Genomic DNA, 14,781 nt, shown 5'->3' on the forward strand with positions numbered 1-14,781 from the left:
ACTCAGATTACATCATCCCCACGTCGAAATCTGCCGATATTATACATCGCCTTTTTAATTTCAAACGCGAATAATAAAAAAACTGGCCATATAAGCAGGTCCAACCATACTCATAGCGAACAGTCTGTCAGGCTGATCTGATCTGATTTGTTGTTACAGTCTACGGTTCGTCTGGCGGTGACTGATGTGCGTGAGGCAGAAAGGGTTCAAAACAGCCGTTTCAACATTGGAACCCTATTTCCAAAACGCACTCTGCCACATTAAAATGCATTTGTGTTAGGCAAACTTTGATTTGTGAAAAAGTCACATTCATTTGTTTATTTGTGCGTATTCCACTCCATTGAGCTCTATGCCAAACTGGAATTGCAGGAGATCAAATACCAAAAATCTTGTAAAGGAACCATGAGCTCAGCCATGGAGGACTGTAGTGCACTTTCTCAGACATGTCGTGTTTTATTCAGAAATAGGAACCACTGGCAGGATGAGTAACAGCTGTGTGGACTCCGACTGTGTAGAGTTTGCCTCCATTATAAAAAATGAAATCTTCTTTGAAAGTAAGTCAACACAATATTATTTAATGTCATTTGTCAATTAAAGCTGTTATGAATGTCTGTGCAGAATCCCCTTGCTGGCCTGGAGTTACCTAGATAACTACTTTTTGTTTATTTTTTTCGGTCCCTGGTAGCTACCCCAATGCCCTGCCATGCAGTGGGAGTTTTTTACCAACAATCTGACATGAACAGACACCAAGTCAGCAGATTATGCGATTTATAGGTTTAATTTCTCACAGTTAAGCTGTGAGCTTAATGGCTGTTTCTCCTTTCATTCCATATTCCTATGGATTCACTCGGAAGTAAAAGATCCAGGTAACATATTAACTTACCTCATTCTACTGCTAAATTTTATGCAGCCAGTAAAAGTTTCTAAATTCAAAGTACGATTATCTTTATCTTCTGTCTACAGACGTGTACCATTTTAACACGGCTTTCTTATATGTTGATTTTTCACATTAGAGTTGCTAAGATCTCCATCTCTGTACAAATATTTACTTTTGTATTTGCAGCATATGAGGAAGACACTTTTCATAGGAGTGATAAATTCTACACCAGGACGATCCAGAACAAAAATGAACAATTTCTGGTGCTGGGGACAGATGGAGATGAACGGCTTTTGAAATTTCTTACCCTAACTGTGTCGGCGCTTAAAAGTGGTAAGACAAAGAGTTTAAAGGTCATTTTGTTTGTCCAGCTGTCTAAGGGGCTGGAAAGGTGATGTGCCACTTAATTTAAGCAACCTAACAGTCAGACATTTTTGTAGCACATTTTGATAGGCATTTACTTTTTATTTGCATACTTTCTGAATTTGACGTCTGTGTTGATTTTGTTTCCCCTGTTCTTCAGCATGCTGTAGATTTCTGATCCAGCCCTTCAGGAACACGGACCTCTCTGCTGTAGGGTACCCTATTACCCTGCAAGTACATTTTGAAGGAAAGACCTGGACTCTGTGTTGCCTTGAAAAAGGTGGATCCAAGGTTGTTTACCCGAACCCTCAGGTCTGACAGTTTCCTTATTCACAAACATTTCCGTATACTTTCAAATTGCCACGGACATTAACAAATCCCTTTCCTGGTGTCCAGGACCCTCCGGACAAGATTGAGTCCACTAAACACGAAGCGCTGTTCTTTCTGAGGAACATCAAAGGGTGTCCAGACTGGTACAGAGTCGCATCGTCCATGTGGCCTAATTCCTTCTTGAGCTTTGAGTACGAGTCCCAGAAACTTGGCAAACTTGTCCTTAAGGAGGCAGAAAATGACGATGAATCACTGAACCTTTTTCTCAGATAAAATCTGTGATGTTCTCAGTAAGCAGTGTGGTTCTGGGAGCCGGTGCACTTTCATTTATGGAATACGCATTAGTGGCATCTGCTGTCAAACCTTTAATATTGTGTTCTATGGTATTGTACATGAACTTTTAGGGGGGTGAATGAACTTCATTTTTTGGGGGTAGGGGGGTTCTTTTTTTAAGCAAGAACAAATTAAATTTGTCCCACATCAAGATCAACAGATTTACAAGATGCATGGGTGGGTGACGTGCCATTTTCAACAGTCTAATCGTACAAATGAAAATGATGTATGAAGAATTACAAGATGACTGCTAACCAATAGAAAACTGTACCTGATTGAAGTCGGGTTAATCTGTGAAATATGTTTTATATTTAAAGCTTGTAGGTCAGATTTACTTTATGTCATTTTTACCCACTGTTTGCCTAGCTTTATATACAGCCCCCGAAAAAATTGAGACCACAGAAGTTTTTGGTTTCACTTATGGGGGGTATTTATGGGTGGTGTCTTTGAATGTTTTTTGCAAACTGCAGCTTGGTTTGTCCCTGTTTCTCATTAATGAAGGGCTTCTTCCTTGCTTTATGGGACTTCAGTCCTGCTTCTAGAAGAGTGCAACGAACTGTACTAGCATCGCACTTCACACCTGCACTTTCATAAGAAACTGTTCGGTAAGTTAACGGTCACCTCTGGCATTAGAAAGTCGCTTCCGTTTTCTACCTGGCTGGTTTCTGGTCGTTCCCAGTGTCTCCTGCTTCACCTTATTCTTCTGTACTGATGTCTTAAACTTTGAACCTGGAAGCAACCTGCTCCTAACCCTAACCCTTCTGCTAGCAGAACTGCCATTAAACCAGGACTTAAAAATGCAGATTTGTTTAAAAATATAGAGGTCTCATTTTTTCTGTGGTTGTAGGTATTTTATCTCAAATGAAAAGCCTTTATCTGAGAGCATCATTCTAAATCTTAGTCCATCTAACTGAACTGAACCATCTGCTGCCATAGTAACATATGTATGATTTTCTTGTTTGTATGATTGTGATAGTTTGGTCTCTCCTCCAAACATGCTGAGATGATTTCTGTTACGTATCAGTCATATATTATCATTAACTGACACTGATTCATTTGTATTTGTTGATGAATATCAATGGATTGCAAATACTGCATATGGCGTCATACCAGTGAGGTGGACCAGTCAACATTTTAGTGCAGAGCATTTAGTGTGATGGTGCATTATTTTATTTCTGCCCATGCAGTTACAAAAGTGGGTTTTACTGCAGTTTTTGCTCCTTAACCACAAATCCATTTGCCCCACGTTGTGAGTGAGAAAATCAAAATGGCTGCATGACCATAACATTTCTACAGCTTTTTCTCCATTTAATTTTTTTGCTTGAAATGTATCTGAAAAATAAATGTATCAATGAATCCACAGTATTTTAAGGGCATGATTGAGTTATTGGTCAATCGGAAACAAAGACTTAAAAACATTTTAAAAGTTTGATAGTTAACATTTATTCAGCAGAATGATAGCAAATCGTCATTAGGGTCTGATGCTGTTTGCACGATACACAGCTGCAATGAATCACCATCATTACTCCTTTAGCAAAGGTCTGAAGTAGATTATAGTAACTGGGATCGTGAGAAATTAAATCTTCATAAGTCAACCGAATGTGATCCTGAGTGCAGATGAGGAGGCTGCAGAATTTCTGAAGGGACTAAGAATCGGCCTGTAAATGAGATTGACGGAGAGTATGGTAGCGTTGCATAATGCACAAATGGAGAGAGCTTTCAGGAAGGGTTCACACTGCGGAGGCTTGGAGTATGTGTTCATCTAGGGTTTAAACATCGAAGAGCAGTGGCGGCATTACAGGAAAGATTTTTTTTAATATTGAGAGGATCACTGGATGAATCGCTGGATTCAGGCCCAGCAAAGAGCCATCAGTTAAACACAAAGGAAACCCCATCATGACTCAGATGTGCATCTTCCTCAGTCACATCCACAATGGCAGCTTCCGATTCATTTATCAAAAGCTTTGATAGTGAAGACAAGTCAGGGTTTGGCGGAGAGAATCCCCTTCACTGTACATCACACATTAGCAGGAACAGACACCAGCGACATGCAAGACTCCTGACAAAAACCTACAAATTCTGAATGAATAATCAAGTAAATCGAATAATAGCTTTTGTCACAAAAAGCATGTATTTATACAATTTACATACAATCCCTCAGATGTTTATAGATGTCCCAGTTCACAGACATTAGTCCCCCTAATGCATTTACATGCTCCACAGCATGGCCACAGCCTTGCAGATGCCCACGTCGTGGTAATTAAAGTAGCAAAGGCCAGCAAAGGTGACGGCTGACAAAGCCAGAAGGCCTCCGCGGGCCACCTTGACCTTGAAGTCTCCATGAACATAGTCGGTCACCACTTGTCCCAGGCCCCTGTTGAAGCAGACAGCACATGGCATTTCTCATTGACCAATATCAAGTCAGGCACACTAACTTGCCCTCCCCCCATATCATAAACATCGGCCAAGACGGGCGCATCACACCAATGCCCATATCTTGACTTTCTACGAATACTGGCTGTTACCAATGTTAACCAGTTTATCATGCATCTCAGCCTACAAAGCTTGGGGACAAGCCTGCATATTTCTTACCAGTGGCCATGCAGGGTGAGGGCGGCCGCCAGCGAACAGTCCATAATGGGTCCAGGGAACATGTAGGCAGTTGGCAACATACCAAGCAGTATTATGCTTAAGAGTCGCTCCCCTGTCCAGTGCCTGGATGCCGCCTTAGAGCTAGTAACCGCTGTCCAGCAGACAGACAAAGAGGTTAGCTTGTCAAGCGCTCATAAATGACAGTATCCCCAGAGCCAAGGACTAAAAAAAAAAATCAAGACAACCCTCTAGTGGATGCAGCAGAAACACCCAAAGATGACAAATTTCAACTACACCCGTTGACAAAGGTGCGTTTGTGGGCCGGACCTATAGGAAGGGGAGCACGTAACCGGTATGCAGATACGCATTCACCTTCAAAAGCAATACGTACGCAAATCGATTGTTGTAACAGCGCAGATGTCTGCTTATTTTATGTGCATTTGCTCTGATATGACAAGAAATAACCGTGTATTTTAACCTTTATACAGCAAATGAAGTACGAATTAGAATATAAATATAAATAATGCACATAAGAAGGCATTTGCGCTGTTACAACAATCGACTGCCGCTCGTATCGCTGTTTGAGAGGTGCAGGGTTGTTTGGTTGCCAGTTACGTGCATTTCCTCTATACACATTCAAAGTCTTTAAAATGTCGGAATTAACTAACAAGCCGTGATTACTTTCGAAACAGTAATGCTTTACATTTCTGTTATAAAAGTAGCCTATTTCAATTTTAAGTCGAGTAAATTGTCGAAAGGTTAAGAATTTAAAAAAAAAATTTAGGAAACCCAGCTTAACTCAATTACTGTACTTTGGACTCACCATAGCGGGAAGGAGACGCGTGAATATCCGCTGTCAAAAGCAGAACATGATCCTGGTCCTTCTTTTGAGCAACGACAGGTCGCAGGAACAGAGAACTTCGAAGAAAGAGAGCTAACGGGGTTTTGGGAGAAAAAACAAGTTTCAGGTTTCATAAATTCTACCATTCTGTCTTTAATGGTGTAAAGCACAACAGATCATTTGGCTGCCCTGATAACATTCACAAAGCTATTTTACATGAACATGTGTAGTACTAGTTCAATGCTACATACACATGACTAAACCTCTCAACTAAGAACCTAAATATGCAGTTAACTGCAATGTAATCGTTCGCAATGAACCATAAGGCGTTAGGAAGATAGAAACCATTTTTAACATAAATCACCACAATTTCCAAGCCCTCAAACACACAAGCCATGAGGAATATTTCATGGTTTCTATACAACTGAATTTCCTAGACAACTCTGAGAAAGTTTACACCTGTTTGGGGAACAACAGTCCTCTACACACCAATTACCTATAATGTATAAAACGCTTCAATTCAATAAGACCACACTGTGTACTGAAGGTGCAAGTCTGACTACGGATGTATTAATACCTCTGTCAAGTGTCCTACAGGCAACCTTACGGAATCATTCCCCCAATAAAACCAGCTACAATGGAACGTATTCCCCATGTCCCCATGTAACAGGACGAGTTGAAACTAAAAACACAACGTGAAAAACTAGACAAAATAATCTATCAAATGAGGAGAGTTAAAACGTGCCACTTTAAAACTGAAACGCGAGTTTAAGAGTTGGTCTAGGATCTTCCTACTGTACAGCTAACCATATACAACAGGAATGACATTTTCAAGGCGTGGCGGAACAAGTCAACTACTGTATATTATCACGAATGACAATACATACGTTTGACGCCTTTGTGACAGATGGAACGTATTCTAAGTAGAGCCGCCATGATGCACCTCACAACAACCAAGGTTACGAGCTTGACCCGGAAGCACTGTAACGCGCAGGCGTGTTCAGCACAGGCAGATTGACGTTGATGTCCTACATTTGAAAGCGTCACTGACTTCTCCACCTATTGAGCTTCAGCCAAAGTGTGTTTTACATCAAAAGTGACGGGACAAACTATAGACAACGCAGCTGAAAAGTAATGTAGCTGAATATTTATAGAGTCCATTTTTATTTAATTTCCCTGGTCAATATTTTGGCTACAGCATAAATGACAGAATGAACTGAAGCGAAATTTGCTGGGAAGTAGAATATCGCGCGGTCCATCTCAAGTCACTTCCGGTGGGTCCACGTGAGACACGCAGAGTAGCGTAAAACACAGAGACAAGGTCGTCAGTTTTGTTGTGAATTATACTGTGATTTATAAGGAAATAAAAATACAGTACAAAATATATACATATGTCCGATTTTAACTCCAGCTACAACATGCCTGCCTCAGAAACGGCAGAAACAGCAGAACTACAGAGGATGATTGCTATCGAGCAACAGAAAGCCCAATTTCAGGCACAGGTATGTTACCCGTTTAGCTTACTTAAATTGTGAGATTATTGGGAAATTTCTATTACAACTTTTGCATTTTTGTTTTTTCCCCCAGCATTATCAGTGACCACGTATATTTCATAACTCGCTAGTTAGGCACATGCATAACGTCAGCCGTATAATGGCCGAATGAGGAGTCTGCTGTTAGTTTGTATGCTTGTATGATATAGTTTGCTGTTTTAGTGTAAAACTTGTTTGGACCTTTAAATGTTATTTAAATTATATTTGTGGATTATCTACAACATATCGCACGGACAGAATGCCAATGGAAATCTATTTTGTTTAGTTTTTAATGAGCCATGTCGTTAAAAACTGTCTTAATAGACATTAATCCGATGTGGCCGTGTTTAATACAAATATGACCAGCAGAAACGAAGATACAAAATACGCGCATGTGGAATTAAGTGGTGTGTGATTAAAATACGATGACATTGTACTGCAGGTACACAACTTCACAGATGTGTGCTGGGACAAATGTGTGGAAAAGCCAGGCTCCAAGCTGGATGCTCGGACCGAGACGTGCCTTGCGAACTGCGTGGAGCGCTTCATCGACACGACCCTCATCATCACCAACCGCTTCGCTCAGATGGTGCAGAAGGGCGTCCATTGATGAGAATCCCTACGATAAGATTCATGGGCTTAGACAGCTTTCATCACGTCATGTGATGTGAGGGGCGAACAATGATTACGATTAATTTATTCTTCTAGTCCCTCAGTCCGTCTTATTGTCCTGGAATTTATTTAATGTTTTTTGTCGTATTCCAGTTTCTCTTTTAAATGGATTTAAAAATTGTAACCGGGTATTTCAATAGAAATAAAACAAACTTCTTAGGTCGAAAATGTTTTCTTACCTTTCATAATGTTGTTACTTGTAAATATTTTATGTGCAAGTCAGTTTAATTCCTGACTTCTTGTGTGCACATTCAGCTTGATGTAAATAATACTTATGGGGCTGGTCTGGGAATTCACAACTACCTCTGGGTAAGTCCTGTATCCTGTCACTTAGGGAGCTGACTGTTTCCACTGAACATTCCTCAGCTCCAGGATATGACCATGCTGATTATGGCTTAGTGGCTACAGACATCAGGCTCTGTTTCAGTACTGCTGTTCTGTTTCAGTGATGGCTTGAGTTTAACACCGCAGAACCTGCTTCTCTTGCCTCTCGCATGGGAACTGATGCTCATTGTCATTCTCACTGGTTTGCTGCTCCTGTGGGTGATTTTCAGAAACCCTCTCACTTGTATATCATGCCCTGTGGTTTCCTGCCTCCTATTGACAGCCCTGTCTTGTAGTGTCCCCTCTCTTGCTGCCTCACTTCAAGGCTGCAGTCTGCCTTCTGTGTGTGCTGTGGTGTCTGATGATGTTTGTACTTTAAACCCTCACTCTTGTCACTCTGGTGCAGCTAATCCCACTGCTGTCCTGCTGTCTGCTCAAGCATTGAAAAAGATCGCTATGAAGTTGCATTTGGAATGTCGTCGTCGATTTGTATGTATTTATACAGTATAAATATGTATTAAGTGACAGTTTCTTCTATTTTCCTCCTGCAGTCCAAGCTAGTTCTAAATTCCCGAAAATGCATGGTTTTATATGTGAATGCATGTGTTCATGTGCCCTGGGAGGGGCAGGCATGCTGTGTGCGGCCTTCTCCCGCCCTGTGTCCAGTGCTGCCTGTGTATGTATCTTGCAGAGTATGACTCGGACATCGCCATCTTTTAGGCACAGGTTTGCCGGGAGCATGCGACTGCAGCAAACTGGCGGAGTTAATGCATAATGTGAGGATACCAGGAAAACCAGAGCCCATCTAGACACGCAGAGCTGTCATCGAAGTCTAACCCATGAACCTTTAAACATCCCGAAAGTGCTGCCTGTTGAGCCATCAAGCCCTGTGTGCTGATGCTATTTGTAACTGATATTGTACACTGCCATACGTGTTCAATTGTTTCATTTCAAACATGAGAACTAAAATTGTAGACTTCATATCTGACCCCCTCAGAGAAACTCAAAATATTTGGTTGCTACACATTTATTCAATAGATCTTTTCTCATCATCAAATAGACGTAAACACCACACACAACTAACACAAATAGCAGTTTCAGGTACAAAGGTGCTTTGAGTATGAAACTACACAGCTTTAGAACTTGTCCTTGACTGTAGAATTTGACTGAACAGCCCTGTGCAAGAGCTTGGAGCATGCAGATGTAGTGTGTGATGCACTGCTCGCCAGGTTGATGGCTATCTGCACAAACAGTCATGCTCCATAGCTTTGGCGTGGATGAGCTGGTCTGAGGCGCGAGTGCAGGAGGGGCCAATTCAGCCCCCCCCAAGGGCGCCCCCGACTCCAAGCGACATAATGACGTCCCTTGGGCCACTGCTGCCGCCTGTCCACTTACTCCCTTTTGCCATTGATGTTCTTGGCAGCCCTCAAGGCTGATTTCATGGAGGTCTCTATCCACCCATGGGGCATTGCTGTGTGTTCTCCGGCAAAATGGACCCTGCCTTCATTCTGGAACAGTGCCTTTGAGTACATACTGTACTGGTAGGGTGTGAATATGGCGAAGGCACCATGGCTGAATGGGTCTTGGTTCCACTTCTTGACCACACCCCCAGTGCATAGGTGACGGATCTCCTCACCGTGGATCTCCACCAAGTATTCCAGCATCATTTCTACCAGCTCGCTCTCCTCTATTCCTTCAAATAGGTCGGAGTCGTCCGAATAGGTGTAGGAGGCCAGGAGTGCCCCACCCGCACCTGTGAAATTATGGCTGGGGTAGTAGATGAAGCGAGGGGGAAGGTCGGTGATGGTCCTGCCTCCTTTAATGCCCTCCTTCTCCCAAAACCTCTCCTTGAAACTCAGAACGACTTTAGTGGAGGAAGAATAATGCACAGATCTCTGGGCCTCCATTTTCTTTGGTGACAAGGGAGGCTGGAATTTCATGAGCAGGGTGGCCCTGGCTGTGGTTGTCACCAGGATGTAGTCAGCTGTGATGTTCTCTAGGGCAGATCTGTCCGCACTCTCAAAGTAAACAGTCACATTGGTCTTTGTGTGACTGATGCCATTCACTTTGGAGTTCATGAAAATGCTGCATTTGAGGGTGTTTTTGAGGGCTTCTATCAGCTTTTCAAAGCCACCAGTGACCTCAACATACCTAGAGACATAGGGGAGCATAACGTGCTTTGTTTTATCGTCTTTCTTCAATGTGCACACTTTGGAAAATTGCGTAATTCTTAGTAGGAACATTAAGTACCATAAACACCAGTTTTCTGACCCATAAAAATGTGTGCGGGGGGTTAAGTGTGTGGAGCAGTTTGTTGGTTACACTCACGTGTTGTTATCACTGATATCAGACTGGATGTACAGCGTCTCGGTCAGAGAGGTGTAGTAAAAGCCGTTCTCATCCAGGATGTCCCCAATCATGCGCAGAGCGCCGCGGCTCAGATTGCCCTTCTGTATCAAGTACTCCTGCAATGAGCAGCGGATACCGGCCTGTTAAGTTCCCTTTTGAAGGAAAGCACTTGACGTCACCTGGGTACTGTGTGAGAGACCTAGGCAGTTATTTTAGGTGCACCTTTGAAATGAGAGTTTTATGCTTCAATCAGTGTCAATGTCAGCTATTTTTCTAAAGTTGAATGTACTTGCATACATATATTATGCTTGTTATAAGTATTTATCTATCTGATCCAGATGGAACAGCTTCAAGGGGAAAAGGTAAAAATTTCAGCCACTGAAAGAACAATTCCAGAGGTTATACCTGTACAGTGTAGGAATCATATTTCTTCAAAACTTGTTTGCATGTATATCCACTTTTCAAGTCATCTCTGATCTGTAAAGAGCGGAGACAGTTTGCTTTGGTTCAAGGTGTTACTACCGGACCTCTTTGTATCTTTTATATAATTAATTTCTACAGTCATTTTTCATTATAATACTTGCCCTCTGTGTATTGTATTAAAAATGTATTTAAGAGTAATTCAGGATGACACAAGCAAGGAAAAACACACACGGTCACAAATAATGTGTGTGTATGTGTGTGCCGCGTTTCTGAAGATGTTGGGATACTTTGGGGGAAATCGGTCTTTGACGTCACACTCGCTGTTTCCGCAGTGTATTGTGGGTGGAATGGCGCTGGCGCCCCGCCCTCACTCACCGGCTGCAGAGCGGCGCTGAAGAGCTGCGCCGCCGTGTGGCCGCGCTCGTGCGGCGCCACCGGATACCCCAGCGCGTCCGGGTTGCCCTTCACCACGTACGCGCGGAGCCGTTTATTGTTCACAAAATAGTAGGTATTGACGTTCTCCTCGATGAAAGGGTTCAATTTAACGTTGAGTTTCTTCGCTAATTCCAACAAAATCCTGGAGAAGCAATTACATTCCAGTTCAAAGGGCAACAAGGCACTGACTGATAAAAAGTAATAACTTGAAACTAACAATACACATAATATATCATTTTAAAATTAATAATAAAATACGCATATTCATTGTTGATAAATATTCAAATATTCTTAAATAAAAACAATAGCCCATAGGCCCTATGCACTGATATGTCTTGATTCATAATTAAGTTATTATGTATAACAATATTATGTATTGTTGAAAGCAAATGTAAATACAATGCAAACAAATGCAACGAGACTATGTAAGTCAGAGCGTGGGCGTGTAGAGTAACGGGTAGGGCCAATAAGTAACCTGTCTAGAAGGAAAAGCTGTTACCGCAGCTACTGTACTGTACGTGTAACAGTCTAACGGTCTCGCTGTTTGCCTTGGTTACTTGGCCTGGATGAATGGAAGAATGGGCGGACTTGCTCTGTACTCACTTATGAAATTCGGGGATCCTCATTGCGCCAAACTCCGCATACCATTTTTCATCCTTATCCCTATAAGTTCTTACCCTTCCACCAATATCGTAGTTCGCCTCTATAATTGTCACCTGGAGATTCAATATAGTTTTGAATTACCGTAATTACCGTTGCTTTTATTGTGTAAAGTGATTACATTGTTGTTGTTGTTTTTTTGACAATTTCCCTCCGTAATTTTATCAAACACCAAACTGGGTTTACACAACAACCTGAAGCTGCTGACACACATCGTTGGACTGCAAAGTCCCCTACGAATTCGTTAACAGTTATTCCCTGAAGCCAGCGTCACCTGGGACCAATTCTTAATATCTCTTCACACATCTCTCATGCACGTGTCTAAAATAATGGATATTTGGATAAAATATATGGATATTTGTCAATGTTACCATTAGGCCGTGCGTGATTTTCTAACTAAGCTACAAGTGAAGATGATTTTTTTTACAGTTTGGACATTATGGTGTGGCAGACAAAAAGCATTAGACCTACCTTATGTCCCGCATCTTCCAGAAATTTGGCTGCCGTGAGTCCTGCTACGCCCCCACCGACTATGACTATATGTCGCGGTGTCTTAGCGTGAGGCAGACCGTCTCTTACAATGTCAAGAAGTTTGTCGTAGTCGGGGTCTTCCAGACATTTCAGTAAAGGGTCAACTTCATCGCCATAAGCATTGTCGACTCCAATTATGACTGCAACGATCAGCCCTGAAAGAGTCCAGAATAAAATCATTTTGAGAATGTAGTTATGTAATAACCATAAATAGGCGAACGGTACTCTGGCGAACGCTGAAACGAATCAGAAACTAAAGGAAACGAAACCAGCAGCTCAATGAACTGTAGACAGCACCGGCATGTTAATTCATTGTAGACATTAACTTCCGACGGAAATGTTTTCATTTAATTTTCTTTGGTACTGTTTCGAATCCATTAAGATTTAAACAATTTAGCCATTGTACAGAAAATACTTATTAGTGAAAACGGCATGTACAGGGGAAAATGCATCTCTAAATTACAGCATTAAGTTTTGTCTTAGACAACATGCCCATCAGACCCTTAAATTAGTAAATGTAGAATTGGTGTACATATAAGAAGACAAAGAATCATTTCGTAAAATTCAGTATTATTACGGCATCATGAAGTATCAATGCATCACTTACAGAAGCTCATCTCACCCATTGTCTTCGTGTCACGACCCGAGAGTCTGAAAGGCAGATGAGTCTCGGCCCCCTTATATAGGCTCATAGCATCACAATCGAAAATAAACGGAGGTCGAAACCGACGGAATACTTTCTGAAGTTCCGTGTACGCGCTCCGCTGCTCACGCTGAATGGCACAGAGAGATTTGGGCTAGTAATAAATTTCCCCCTTTCCCTCCCGGGAATTCTATATATTCTAACACACCCAGGTGCTTTATATTTTAAATTTACAGTAGCCATGTATAACACACCTTGTTACCTGTGCATAACGTCTTCTTTCTTAAATGCAGATATTATGTAATTCTAAATAAACTCCTTACTGGAACAAATCATCAACTTTCTTTTGTTTCGTTCTTGTGATAGTGAATCATTTCAACTTCCACAAACTTCCAGCGCTTACAGTGATCTTACTTATTGCTTGGAATATACAGGCAGTGAGCGATTAACTGTTATTAACGATATTTTCTGGTTACCATTGTGTAATTTTATCTCCATGTGAGATTTGCCATTATGTTCATTCTGGCATTTTAGGAAGCAAGAATTTCACACCTGATATAAAGATTCATCTAAAAATCGTCTGGTATGAAATGGGTCAGCTGTTTTACATCATTTGAGAAATGGTGTCATGATGTGTGTGATTGTACCTAATAACATACACAATATTCCATCCATCCATCCATTTTCCAAACCGCTTATCCTATTGGGTCGCGGGGGGTCCGGAGCCTATCCCGGAATCAATGGGCACGAGGCAGGGAACAACCCAGGATGGGGGGCCAGCCCATTACACAATATTTCTTATTAATAATGTTGGAACTATTAATCCATTATAAAATAAATATTTGTATCTTATTTTTTTAAGTTAATTAAAAGTTTAAAATAAGTTTTAATTATTGCTGTTTTTTCCTCCAAAAAATTAAGTAAAAGTACAACTAACAACAATTTCCTAATTAACAATATAATAATACATCAAACTGAAACATGAAATCCAGTCTTTGATTTGGTAAATCACTCAAATCAAGACACCAAATACTGAGGAAAAACCAAAGCAAAGAGCTATAAGGAGAAGTTCCGCATCAATCATTTCCTTTCATTGACGTGTCAAGTAAAAATTCCAGTATAAATGAATCATCAACTGAATAGAAAACAGTATATAACTAAAAACCAGCACAATGTCAACTGATGTAAATCTAAATTTATGGGCTTATTGTTAACGTTGAAATCATATATAAAGGAAAGAAAGAAAAAAACTATAAAAACGAAAATCAGTGATCTTTGCAAAGCTGCCATTTCCAAGCAAAATATCCACTTCACTTAGACGCTGTCAGAGACGTGGTTTAGGGGGATGGTTTCAGAAGATCTCGCTTATTCTTTGGAGGTGACGTGGCTGATTTCTCCATAAAGTCACGCAGGCCATGATGTTCCAGGCATTTTCTGAGCTCAGCCTGCAGCATAAACAAGTGCACCCCTTTGAAATTACAACTTTGAACCATTTCTCAGTCATTATGAGGACAATTAGCTGTATTTTTACAAACCAGTTTCATTAAACAATTATTTCTATCAACATAAGAGTACGATCACCTACTTTTGTTCTTTAGGATACGAAAAATAATATTTTATTCAAATGAAGTGATGCAAAAATTATTAAACTAATGCAGGGGTCTCCAGCTCCGGTCCTGGAGGGACACCGTCCAGTAGGTTTTATATCCTGCCTGGCTAATAATGATGAGCCACACCTGTGCTCAGGTAAATACCAGGAACAGGTGTGGCTCATCAGAAGCCAGGTAGGATAGAAAACCTACTGGACAGTAGCTCTCCAGGACCGGAGGTGGAGACCCCTGCCCTAATGAATGTCTTTGGAGAAAAACCTGATAAA

General features: G+C 41.3%; 3 protein-coding genes across 5 annotated transcripts; 1 reads left to right on the top strand and 2 right to left on the bottom strand.

Moving 5' to 3' along the window:
• Window positions 1–3,321: 3,321 nt before the first annotated feature.
• sdhdb (succinate dehydrogenase complex, subunit D, integral membrane protein b) lies at window positions 3,322–6,357 on the bottom strand. Its single transcript, XM_048982267.1, has 4 exons — window positions 6,224–6,357; window positions 5,319–5,429; window positions 4,496–4,646; window positions 3,322–4,277 (listed from the first exon to the last, which is right to left on the bottom strand). Exons 1-4 carry the CDS (start codon window positions 6,270–6,272, stop codon window positions 4,112–4,114), a joined length of 477 nt encoding a protein of 158 aa, XP_048838224.1. The 5' UTR covers window positions 6,273–6,357; the 3' UTR covers window positions 3,322–4,111.
• timm8b (translocase of inner mitochondrial membrane 8 homolog B (yeast)) lies at window positions 6,352–7,708 on the top strand. 3 transcript variants are annotated; one of them, XM_048982275.1, is made up of 3 exons: window positions 6,352–6,467; window positions 6,748–6,838; window positions 7,311–7,708. In XM_048982275.1, exons 2-3 carry the CDS (start codon window positions 6,755–6,757, stop codon window positions 7,476–7,478), a joined length of 252 nt encoding a protein of 83 aa, XP_048838232.1. In that variant the 5' UTR covers window positions 6,352–6,467; window positions 6,748–6,754; the 3' UTR covers window positions 7,479–7,708. The 3 variants fall into 3 exon arrangements, with proteins under 3 accessions (XP_048838232.1, XP_048838231.1, XP_048838230.1); XM_048982274.1 differs by lacking the exon at window positions 6,352–6,467 and adding an exon at window positions 6,474–6,610; XM_048982273.1 differs by lacking the exon at window positions 6,352–6,467 and having other exon boundaries at window positions 6,617–6,838.
• A 1,176-nt stretch (window positions 7,709–8,884) lies between these two features.
• il4i1 (interleukin 4 induced 1) lies at window positions 8,885–12,970 on the bottom strand. The gene is made up of 7 exons (XM_048982146.1): window positions 12,870–12,970; window positions 12,203–12,417; window positions 11,675–11,787; window positions 11,012–11,213; window positions 10,619–10,690; window positions 10,193–10,329; window positions 8,885–10,015 (listed from the first exon to the last, which is right to left on the bottom strand). Exons 1-7 carry the CDS (start codon window positions 12,952–12,954, stop codon window positions 9,256–9,258), a joined length of 1,584 nt encoding a protein of 527 aa, XP_048838103.1. The 5' UTR covers window positions 12,955–12,970; the 3' UTR covers window positions 8,885–9,255.
• Window positions 12,971–14,781: the final 1,811 nt, after the last annotated feature.

Source organism: Brienomyrus brachyistius, chromosome 17, assembly GCF_023856365.1.
Source record: "Brienomyrus brachyistius isolate T26 chromosome 17, BBRACH_0.4, whole genome shotgun sequence".
Lineage (NCBI taxonomy): Eukaryota > Metazoa > Chordata > Actinopteri > Osteoglossiformes > Mormyridae > Brienomyrus > Brienomyrus brachyistius.